The sequence below is a fragment of the Vipera berus genome (assembly GCF_964194415.1).
Source record: "Vipera berus genome assembly, chromosome: 2".
Lineage (NCBI taxonomy): Eukaryota > Metazoa > Chordata > Lepidosauria > Squamata > Viperidae > Vipera > Vipera berus.
Genome location: NC_138203.1, coordinates 21,966,094 through 21,978,570, shown reverse-complemented (window position 1 = coordinate 21,978,570; position 12,477 = coordinate 21,966,094). Strand labels below are relative to the sequence as shown.

The 12,477-nt window shown below is 35.7% G+C and overlaps 1 protein-coding gene across 2 annotated transcripts in view; it reads left to right on the top strand.

Moving 5' to 3' along the window:
- Positions 1–10,948, top strand: part of HMGCS1 (3-hydroxy-3-methylglutaryl-CoA synthase 1) — a 28,758-nt gene extending 17,810 nt beyond the window's left edge. The window contains exons 3-10 of one of the 2 annotated variants that reach the window (XM_081320812.1): positions 260–385; positions 2,272–2,436; positions 3,254–3,422; positions 4,337–4,507; positions 5,507–5,613; positions 6,715–6,840; positions 7,716–7,876; positions 8,954–10,948. In XM_081320812.1, coding sequence (XP_081176938.1) covers positions 260–385; positions 2,272–2,436; positions 3,254–3,422; positions 4,337–4,507; positions 5,507–5,613; positions 6,715–6,840; positions 7,716–7,876; positions 8,954–9,046 — 1,118 coding nt within the window. In that variant the 3' untranslated portion in view covers positions 9,047–10,948. The remainder of the gene's footprint in view (positions 1–259; positions 386–2,271; positions 2,437–3,253; positions 3,423–4,336; positions 4,508–5,506; positions 5,614–6,714; positions 6,841–7,715; positions 7,877–8,953) is intronic. The other variant, XM_081320813.1, reaches the window with a different exon arrangement.
- The last annotated feature ends 1,529 nt before the right edge of the window (positions 10,949–12,477 follow it).

The following is a 12,477-nucleotide window of genomic DNA, read 5'->3' as shown; positions in this document are numbered from 1 at the left end:
CACTTAGAAATGCTCACACTTGTCCTCATTTACAAAATACAAATTTGTATAACAGGATATGTGTCAACATAATATAATCAGAAGTTCTTAATAGGATTTTAAATGCTAATGTAGAAATGAATGGTTGCAGTTGATTAAAATAGTTGCAGGTTGAAAGTAACTCTGAATGGGGTTGTTTCTGTTTGATGAGGATGTCACCACTGACATATCTCGTAATCTTGATGCAGTCCATTTATTATCTGTATTTGTATTTTTTCAGGACGTTATGCACTTGTTGTTGCTGGAGACATAGCTGTATATGCCACTGGGAATGCCAGACCAACCGGAGGAGCTGGTGCTGTTGCTATGCTTGTAGGTCCAAATGCACCCCTCATTTTTGAACAAGGTCAGTGCTCTGTTACTATTTAATCTATAAGACATACTGTTTACAGAGCTAGTGTTCACATTAATGGCCAAGTTCACATGACACACTTAACCAAATTAGTTACAATTTTAAAGTTAGTTTAACTTCCAACATATATAAATATGTGTACCTCAGGGTTGAACTGTGAGTCCTTGATGCTATCTCAGGTTGATAGTTTGCTTGCAGACATTTCATTACCCAACTAGGTAATGTCATGTCAGTGATGAGGTAACTTAGTTGGGCAATAAACCAAGCTCAGAGCACCAAGCATTCCATAGTTTAACTTTGATCAGACTTTTTTGGATAGCTTAGCCTGATGCTCAAGTCCAGGGCATTTGTTTGGGGTTCTTTCACATGGCTGAGATAAAGTGCCTAGCTTTTGTTGACCCACTGGTAATCTTTATCCTGACACATACAGACCAGCAAATGGTACTGCATAGGGCATGCTAATGATAGGGATTACTGGACTCATCAAGATTTACTGTATTTTTCTTCCCTCCCACCAAGTATCACCCTGGTCTTTCAGTAGAATGAAAGAATCAGGGATTTTTGAGATATGGATATACCAGCTGGTTTAGCCATGTATCAAAACCTGCCCAGACTTAGTACAAATGTTTTTGCCCAGGTATGTCAAAGGAAACTCAACCATCAGCTAATTGTGATTGACCTTTCAGAATGAGCTTATGTCTTCTCTGAAATTTCCAATAAAAATCTGAAAGCACCTGCTCAAAGATTATTCCAGAAGAGCAGTAAACGCATCTTTAAAAACAGCTCTTACCACTACTATCACCATTCAGCCATTGCAGGTAGTCCTCGACTTGCAATCATCCATTTAGTAACTCTTCAAAGTTACAAAAAAAGAAACTTGGGAGCATTCAGCATGCTCACAACCAATGCTGCACCCCGTGGTCATGTGATCAAAATTCAGATGCTTGGGAACAGTTTCGTATTTATGATGATTGCAGTGTCTCTGGGTCACACAATCACTTTTTCCAACCTTCTGACAAGCAAAGTCAATGGGGAAGCCAGATTCACTTAACAACTGTGTTACTAACTTAACATCTGTCTGGTCTTCCTCACTGCAAAATGTCCAGGGATGAGAAGGGATTTGACATGTGTGTTGCAGCTTAAAGTAGCTTGCTGACTGACTTAAGGTTGCTGAAGAGTATCAGATTGTAGCTACAGTTTGTTTTTCAGGGGGTAAATTGTTTTAAACACTGGAACAACTAAGGCAAACTTTAAATGGTATCTGGAATAGGTTAGGGATGAAATAGGTAGTCTAATGAGAGGAAGGCAGGAAAGGCAGAGGTTTGCTGGAATATGTTTGTGCCCTGATTCAGTACAACTGAGGAAAGACTCTTGTTTATGGCTCATTGTATTGTGCAACCCCAGAACAAAGGTTAAGTTAGTCACCACTTCAAGTGAATACTATAAACAATATCCATTGTCAGTTTACTTTCTCTGCTTACTTTGGACTTCTGCACTTTTAAAACATCAAACTAGCAAACCTGGAGTAATTTCCTCTTTTCTACCTGTTAAGAGTACAGTCATAAGCAATTTTCCTCTTCCAAGTATGAAAGTCAGGATGTTAAACATATTAATTTTTCTTCTGATAATGCATCTATACAAACGAATTGGCTCAAAGATTAAGAGAACTAAATACAATAATTCTACAAAACCCCTCTCTTTGGATGTTAAATACCACACTTTTCATTTTCTCAGAGAAATGAAAAATTTAAAGTACTTTCTTACTTCTTCAACACTTCTCATATCCCATGGATTAACTCTAGTTCTACATAGTGCATCTCGGTATTGGAAAAGTAGCTTGTTAATAGATAACTCTTTTGTATGTGAATTTTTCCCTATAGGATTGCGTGCAACCCATATGCAGCATGCATATGACTTTTATAAACCTGATATGGTATCTGAGTATCCTGTGGTAGATGGCAAGCTATCCATACAATGCTACCTCAGTGCACTGGATCGCTGTTACAGCGTCTATCGAAAGAAAATCTGTGCTCAGTGGCAGAAAGGTACGTCCTGCTAGAAAATGTAGTTGTAGACTTAGGCTCCCCTTTTTTCTCTTTGGGGTGTTATTCTTTGCTATAACATTTTGACAGTTCCTACAGACTTAAAACATTTCCCATTCACACTTGAAAATGGCACACAAATCTTTTACTGGTTTAGGAACACAGAAGATCTTGAAACTAAATTTTTACTGTAAGGATATTGTAGCACTTCATTAATACCATTTTGACTCAGGAAGGGATTTGTTTGAAGAATTGTAATAATAGATTTTAAGAGGTGTGTTTTAATAATGCACAAGACCTATAGGTTTTTAAGAAAAAGCACATCTGATAATTTTTAGAAAGTGGAGAAATATCAAGATGGGGGAAAGTAGGTATTTGAAACGGGGAATATTATTCCACTCACGAAATAATAAAGTAAGAGGCAGATGTTGTAAATAAATGAATTTAGCTAAATTGAAAGAACAGGTAAAGAAAGTATGGGCAAGCAAGAGGAATGACTAAAGCACATCAATAAATAAATATTTAGCCCTATGTGTATTGAGGCTTTAATCAAACTGTGCTTGTTTGTGCTTGTTGCCACTATGAATCTTGAGAGATGGTATCAAATTTTGTTAAATGGTAAGTGTAAGATTTGTAAATTGTGAGCCCTGTTTTCAAGAGTCTTAATCTTAAAATAACTGATATATTTACATTCCAGTCCCATGTTTGCTTAAATGGAAATAAGCTTTGTTTTTCAATGGCATACATGGGATTTGCAATTTTAGGCAGGTCATTTCTAGAATGCCATTGTTTTTCTTGTTTTTCTTTTTAATTTTTTCAGAGGGAATTGACAAAGACTTCACCCTAAATGATTTTGGCTTCATAATCTTCCATTCTCCATATTGCAAACTTGTTCAGAAATCTGTAGCCCGCCTGCTGCTAAATGACTTTCTTAAAGATCCAACACCCTCGAAAGAAAATGACATTTACAATGGCTTGGAAGCATTTAGGTAAACTATCCCAATACAAGAGACACCTCAAAAGCAAGATTTGGCCTATATTTTTAACACTGTATTTAATGGCAATATATAATTGAGGCCTATAGAGTTATGTGTCACCCAGATGTTTTATTCTTCATTGGTTAAAGATAAATTGTACTAAGACTCCTGCCAGTTGGCTCAAACAATGGGTTGTGTCCAACAATGTTTACCTATTAAAGGAAGAACATGTGCGGAAAAGTTGATTTTTATGGACTTGTTTATGGATAAGGGATGGGATATAGGATACAGAGATAACTGTTTAACTTTATAGAAGGCAAAGTGTGATTATGTTTGTTTGCACTTGTTAAAGGTTGGAAGTTACTTATGTATTTGTTTTCTTTTTATTATATTTCTTTTATTCTTTTTTCTTCCACTTTTTAGTCTTTACATTTTCTTTTCTTTACCATTTAGCTTGTATTGGTTTTTACTATTGTAAATAAAATTCTTAATAAAATTATTTATAAAAAGGAAAGAGCATCTAGCAGAAAGGATTATCCTTTATATGCTATCCTAACATACGCCTGAGGTCTGTAGAGTGCCCATTGATCCTCAGTGACACAACTAGGGGCATATAAAGAAAATGTAGGGAAGAAGAATGTGAGAGAAAGCTTTTTTGCACAATTCAAGGTGATAGCTGGATTGTAGCATAAAAGTAAATACTTTTTCAGAAATATTTTCTAAATTCAGTGGAATTTATATCCTAGTAAGTGAGCTTAGATGGTGAAGCCTTAGGATTGTTCCTTATATATCAGCATAATCCAATATGTAAATCCTTTGCTTCTAGATAAGACGTCTTCCAAATCACTAAACCCAAATCACCCAATCAAACAGCAGGTAGAAAAAGGCCTCTATGTATTTATTCTACATATTTATTTTATTTTCAGAGATATAAAACTGGAAGACACCTACTTTGACAGAGATGTGGAAAAAGCTTTTATGAAGGCTAGCTCTGAAATCTTCAGCCAAAAAACAAAGGCTTCTTTGCTTGTCTCAAATCAAAATGGAAATATGTATACACCATCGGTTTATGGATGTCTTGCTTCTCTGTTAGCCCAGTATGTATTGATGGGAATATGTTTCAGATTTATTGAAATGATTTGATGATTCAGATAGTATATTCCTAAAGGCCAGGTTTAATTTGTCAAGAAACAAGAGACAAAACCACAAGATGTTAATGGTATTTTTTATTGTAAGTTCCCGAATATTTTTTTCAGAAAGAGTTTAGGAATGAAACTGAAAATGTTGATAATTTACACAGCATTAATGTACTGTTTCAAAAATCCATACATTTCTAAAAAAATTGTTTTCTGTTATGCTTTGTGGATTTTGTAAAGAATAAAAGTGGGTAGGAAAACAACTGTGAATACTTGAAGAGAAGCAACAAAGAAGAAAAATGTGAAGAAAAATGCATGTATCTATAAACAGCAAGGGTGCCTATTTTCTTTTTATACAGAAGTAATATTTGCTTTTACAGTGACATCCAGTGATTCTGTCCTGTAAATGTATTTAAAGAGAGGGAGAAGAAAGCAATAGGGGTATATGTGAGAGAGAATACTAATAATTGCCGTGTTTCCCTGAAAATAAGATCGGGTCTTATATTAATTTTTGCTCCAACAGATGCAAGTAGGGCTTACTTTCCCGTTAGGTATTATTTTTTTGGAAAATACGTTACTAAATGCATCCATCTTGCTGACAATTTTAATGGGCTTATTTTGGGGGTAGGTCTTATATTACGAGTATCCTGAAAAGTCATGCTGGGGCTTATTTTCTGGTTGGGTTTTATTTTTGGGAAAACACGATACATCTCAAGATGGGACAAATATATTTCTGTTTTAAATATTTCATACAAAAGACAATAAGAATGGACTTCACTTTTTCCCAAGAGTAATTAGTAAAATGAGAAAAAAAGGGACAGTGCTAAGTTTCCTAAATTTCATTTATTTAATAGGAAATATTGGCTGGAATAAGGCAATTAGATTTTCTAGACACATAACCATGAGGTGCTTTGCTTCACTTTCTTTAAACTTTTTGCTAACGACTCCTACGACATGCAGGTATTCTCCACAGCAACTGGCAGGACAAAGGATTGGAGTTTTCTCATATGGTTCTGGTTTTGCTGCTACCCTTTACTCCATCAAGGTTAGCCAAGATGCAACCCCAGGTGAGGAAAGTCATTTTGTGAGTGTGCGCGCACATGCACGCATGCACGCACAATAAGATGTGGCCAATTTTGAATTTCTATTGAGTGTAAATGCTAGTAGTTTGGGATGCTTTGACTTTGTGCAAGCATACAAATTCATCATATTTAGAATCCTGGGTTTAAAGATTTTTAAAGGGTATATAGCACATGTGATTGAGATACGAATATGTATGTATGCTGTTGCTTCCTGAGAAGCCTTTGAAAGACAAAAGTTGCTGATCATAGATAGAAAGGTGAACTCAAGTTAAGGAAATACCAATCCTTAACAGCTATTAATTACTGGTTACATTTTGACTTTAAGTGCTGTGATTAGGTCATATTCTTGTCTCTAAATCCACTACTTACCTCCAAGTCTTCTTTACAACAGACTTCCCTCCACTTTGCGTTCTTTAGGTATCTTCAGCTCACATCATTCTTAATGTTATAGGAATTCAACCATTCTGGAGGGCAATAGATTGAGAAGAGACTCCCATGTATAATGAAAATCTCTTTTGTACAAAACATTAAACCTGAAAGGAAGCTACTTCTATGGTCTACTATAACTTTCTCTGAAGCAAGTTGTTTAGAAGGTCGGGGCAGCGTTTCAGGTTAGATTCCAAAGAGATAGTTCGGCTTGCACCAGGATGCAAATGTAGAATAATTTGTGGCTCCTTAAAACAACTGCTGTATATTGATGCAGTTGCTTTAAAGAGTTGCAAACAGATCTTGCATTCTTGGTCTCACATGCTCTGAAATATATTTTGGATACTAATCTGTAGCATTGTCCAGCCCTATTGCATAGATTTGAAATTTAACAGAGTTTAGCTGTGATGATGAGTCCTGTAGGATATAATTGTTTATGCTGGCATGAATGTCAGGAAAATTTAAGATGTGAGGTTCTGCTTTACTAGACTCTTTGAGTTAATGCCATTAAAAAGGGCCACTAGAATCCCCTTCTGGAGTATCTCTATAGGAAATCAAAGGGTTGTTTTGCTAGCTTTATTCTTTCATGTCCAAGTTTTAGCTGTTTGTGTATTATAATAATGTTTCCAATAAAACTTAACTTACTCCTTTATACCATAGGCTCTTCTCTGGATAAAATAATAGCAAGCCTGACTGATTTGAAAGCAAGGCTTGATTCAAGGAAATGTATATCACCAGAAGTATTTGCAGAAAACATGATGCTGAGAGAAAAAACTCACCACTTAGGTGAGTGGTAGAGAAACTATGATATATTTGATCTTGATTTAGTCACAGTTGGTGTATATGCATGGAAATGAATAGGACCTATATTAGTAAGTTTGTCAAATTTAGTGAGTTTGTTGTTTTCTATCAAATCCATCTTTTCTAAGATGACACTACAGATGATGTACATTAAAATTTAAAACTACAGAGACATAAAATGTTGATGGTTATTTTTTAAAAAATGACATGGATCTATATCTTTTCCAATTATTAGGAAACTTTCCATCCAACTGGGTTACAGATATGTGGAAAAGTTAGGCCATATCTAGGAAATGAAACCATCCCATTTGTGATTAAGGATTTGCTCTTAAGCCCTACTTCCATCTTCTTTTAACTTCTAAGCTGAATTATCTGAGTAACATATAAACCTTGAAGCATAAAATGTATTACAGTTCCTACTGAAGGAGATTTGCTAATCATTGGGAAGGTTATTCACAGATTAGGTTCAATAGCTTTAAAGAATTACATTAATTGTATAACAAACTACTGCATTCCTATGCACCATAATGCTTGTAAAAAGGCTTGTTACTACCATCTTATCTCTAAAACTATGCAAATTTGTAGAAAACAAAAATGTCTAATAACTTCTTGAGTTTCTGTGCTCTTCTGTGTAAGATTGCTTTAGGTTTTAGATATTTTTATTTTTTTAAGAAATAGAATTTCAAGAAAAGAAGATACATTACACCTTAATTCACTTTTTACTTTTATTTCTGGGACCCTTGACTTTATTCAGAGTAATAAGTCATCTGAAAAGGTGCTACTCACTACAGTATGTTAATATCTGGGATAAAATGTCTATTTAGAAAGTCTGCCTCCCCACCCTCCCCCTTTTTTTACAGCAAACTATATCCCCCAGTGTCCAGTGGATGACCTTTTTGAAGGAACATGGTACTTAATACGAGTGGATGAAAAGCACAGAAGGACATATGCCCGCCGTCCCATGCTGGGTGACAAACCTCTGGAAGCAGGAGTGGAAGTTCATCTGAACCTGGCTGGCGAGGTAACTGTGCAGCCATATAATCTCCCTCCCTCCCTTATACTCAAGAACAGGTGCACATATTAATTGGGTTTAAGACTGCATAATTGCAAATTCCCTTCCCCTTCTGTTTAACTATGACTTTGCTGAAGTTGGAGTCATAGCCAAATAGAAATTCTGCTTAAATGCAAACCTGTATGCCCTAAATACTATCAACGTTAGTGCTGATCAATCTGTGACTCAAAGGGTATTCTTTTGGAAGAAGTGCAGCAAGGGCAGCAATCTGCTTGCTTTCTCTCAGTCACATTTCCCTGCTAATTTGAGGGTTGGTTGATTGTTAACTTTCTCTTTGTTATTTCTATTTCTTGCAAAATAAATAGCTGTGCAACAAGCACATATAACAAAGTACCTCTGTACTTGTTATTCTGGAGAATCACAGTCTTAAATCCTATTAAATCATTTCTATTCTCACATTTTTTGAGCTAATGTAAAAGAGAATCTTCTCTCACATATATACAGTTCAGTTTTTGTGGCTCTATATATTGTCCAAAAATTAGAAATTGGGCTTTCATTAAATTTGGACCATGATAGTCAAAATTAATTGTTTCCATTTTCCAAATTTTAAAGCATGCCCAGTTATTTCATGCTATTGCTATTCAAACTTATCCAATTCTTACCTAATTGTAATTTATTGTCACCAATGTCCTTTAAATCTGGGGCACAGGATTTTTGGCATTCATTGTTCAATTATTCAGATGAAAACAAATCGCCACCCCCCCAATATGTGGTTGCCCCTCTGACCTGTTCTCTCCCAAGTGTTTCAGTCAGGAAATTGCCACTTGGTTATGCATTATAGAGAATTGTCTACACCAACGTTTTTCAACTTTGGCATCTCAAAGATGCATGGACTTCAACTGCCAGAATTCCATCATCAGCCTGAACTATGTACATCAAGTATTTACAACCATGTATTTACTATTATGCTACTGTTTCCTTGTGTGTCATTAGGTTTTCTCATTTTATTTTGAAACGTACATTTAAAATAACTGTTGGCTTTGTTTTTGATGGGTTCTAATCTGTGGTTTCTTTCCCCTTTCCTAGCATATTCCCAGCCCTGCCAAGAAAGTACCACGAATTCCTGCAAAAATGGACACTGAAGCAGTTGCTGTTACCCTTTCTAATGGGGAGCATTAACACCTCTGTGAGGTGGAAGCTGATTAGATATGGGGACATACATGGGATTAACCTGTTATAATCCACATTCAGCTGTACAGTACTGCTTAACTGGGGCATGAAAAATGCTAAGCTTGATGCTCTGTTGTCTGATGCTGTTTGTTGATATATGTAGTTTAATAACACTAAAGTTCTTGTGCTTCTTGGAACTGAAATTACCAAGGGCTCTTTGTGAAAACAGTTTTTATTAAAATAGTCATGATTCAGGAATAGGTTATGTAACTTCAGTTATCTTTCTCCTCCTACCTTTTTTGACTTAAGATCTATATAACATTTTCTAAAACTAGTTTCCAGAGAAGAAGCCAGATTTGTTATAAAAGCAATTATTGAAATCAGTTATTGTGATTTAAAGTCTTTCATATCTCCATTTGATCTTTAGTGTTAGGGTCCCATGTGCCTTAACAATAAAAATGCCCCAAATCTTAAATATGACTCTGATTCCACTTTTCAAAATTCCCCACATTGAAGTCAATCCAACATATTTGTTCTTCAAGGTGCTAATAATTGGATGCAGATTATTTTTAGTTATTTCTATTCTATGCAGAAAGCTGCAGGCATGTAACTATTGATAATATGGCTTCCAGTTGTGTGTGTGTATGTGTGTGTGTGGTTTACACTTTTGTAAACACTCTTGCTCCCCTTCTTCCAAATATAATGTTTCTGTTCTGAGCAGATTTTCTTCATTTTAAAGTACTGTCTGAATGGTAGACATTTAGTTCAGAAATAGATGCAAAATGAATTTCTTGGAACCTTTTCCTTGTAATCTTTTATAAAGGTTACTCAAGAGTAGGGACAGATGTTCAACCCAAGAACAACAATCCTGGACATTTTGTGCTGTTTTAGGGATGTATTGAAAGTTTTTCTGCAAGAATATCTGTGGCTTTGCACTTGTGTAAGTTGTTTGATATTTCAAGCTTATTTGACATTCAGTTTCACCTCTGAAGGCATACCCAAAGACTGCAATTTCAAGTGCTTAACAGCAGACATGCATCTTTTGAAGACAACTCACCAGATATGCATCCAGCTTGCTATATGTGACTCCTATGCTGATTGCCAGTCTTGGACAACAAAACCAAGAGCATTAGTCAAGGAAAATAGATTGTAGGCTGATTTCGCCTGTGGGTTCTCCTTAAGCATAATCCAATGATTTTTGTAGCTCTCCATCACACTAAGTGTCTGAACCTTTGCAAATAGAGGCTTCACTGAGGGGATCCATTTGCCATTTAGGTAACCCTGGATGAATTGGAACTTAAGAGAAAAAAAATCTTCCTGGCTTGTAGAATATAATGCATTTTACACTGAAGTTTCTATCTGTTTTTGGTTTCCTTTTCCTTTAAAATAGTTCAAAAAGCATTGTCTAATAAAACTTGGAGAACTAATACAGATTGTGCAAACATCATAAGATGCATGGTTTTGGTATTACATAGCTTTTCTCTTTTTTAAAGTGACAGAAGTTAGGCAATCTCTACATCTGTATATCCTTTGACTTAACATTAACTGATTAAACCGGTGGCCTAAGTGCTGTGGGATTCATTTTTATGTCAGAAATGTATCCAGTCCATTGCAGGCAATGGATGGGCTGAGAACTGTAGCACAAAATTAACCTTTATGAACCTCACAAACCAATGAGACAAATGCCTAGTAAAAATAAATGTTAAACTCTTTGAATCTTTTGTGTCAGTGAAGTTATGCTTTGTATTGCATGAACTTGTCAACAAGGAATTAGCAGGTGTTTCAAAAGACAGATCTAATGAAGCAAATAAGTCATCCATGTTTGCACTAGGTTCTATAGTGCTTTAATGATTAGCCTAGTTCTATGTATATGCTTTCTTGGATCATGGTCCATGTATCAGATGCATGGAGTACATGAGGCATGTAAAAATAAAATTATCTTTTGAGGTGCTACAAAGTTCTGGGTTTTGTTGCAGAAGACTCAACATGGCTATTGCCTTCAGGCTGTTATTGTACATTCAAATTATAAACAGTATGCTTTGGAATCAGAGCAGGTTTTGGCATATCTTCTTCTGCATAATCATTTTAGAGAGATCTGATTCAACAAATGGATTTGGAAATTCAGTTGGGACGCTAAACCAGCTATTTATTATTTATTTATTTTTGGGACTTATATGCCGCCCTATCTCCCAAGGGACTCAGGGCGGCTTACAACAATAAAAACAATACAAAAATTAAAAAATGAATTAAATAACAGCCCCAAAATAATTAACTACAGTTAAAAATTAAAACGTATTTAAAAACCCATCATCAATCCAGGTCAGCCTGATGGAAGAGAAAAGTTTTGAGGTCGCGGCGAAAGGACCGGAGGTCCGGGGCCATCCGAAGCTCAAGGGGAAGCTGGTTCCAAAGTGCTGGTGCTCCCACAGAGAAGGCCCTCCCCCTGGGGGTCGCCAGCTATCCTAAGCTTTTCTTAACTTTATGATGGCATATCAAGATAACTTGTAGTTGGCTTTTGATCTCAGGACAAGAAAGGAGGCACAGATAATGAATGGTCATTCTTCTGACAGGCACCAAACAACTTTCTGTCTTAAGTAAACATGTGAAGGTGTAGGAAAAAAAATGGGAAGAAAATTAGAACTCTCTTTTTATCTTATTTTGATGGGCAGAAAAAAATGTTTCTTCTGATTTTTTAAAATTTGATATTTTTTAATCCTTTCCATGCTTTCCTATTTCAACTGTGTTATAATACAATTCCTTACCTGAAGGAAAATGTTAGCATGAGAAAGTTGCCTTTCAGAGAACATGTTTCTGTTCTTAATCAGAAACATTCTCATTTGTAATATCAAGAGTGCCAGCACAGTAGTGTGATGAGAATAAATGGATCATAGAACTGGAAAGGACCACAAGGATCATCCAGTCCAACCCTCTGCAATGTGTGGCAAACCATGATATCAACTATCCATGGGAAATTGCTTACAGCATCTTAAAAACTCCCAAAATGGAGATCCTACAACCTTCATAAGTTCGTACATCTTACTAAGTCAAACTCAGCACTGGCTTATGTAATTTGTTTATGGTATGATGTGTGCATTCAGCTGTGACTTATTCAATGAACAGTGAGTATGATTTTTGAACTCCATCAATGGATTGAGCAATCAAGAGAAATTTATGGAAAAGACAACATCTATATATGATTTAGATTGAACACAACACATAGATATTAAGCATAACTGCTTTGTAGATTCCACTCCCATTGGAGTTGGGATCACAAACCTGTAAACACCAAGTACTCAGTAACCTAAATAGTATCCTCTTAAAAGTAGATTCAGCTAACCCTGGAGAAAACATCAAGCAGCCAGAGCATCTGTAACTAGCTTTCTCTTGACTTCCTAGATAGTCTTTACGTCTAGTGATCTAGCTACCAAAGTCAGTGGGTT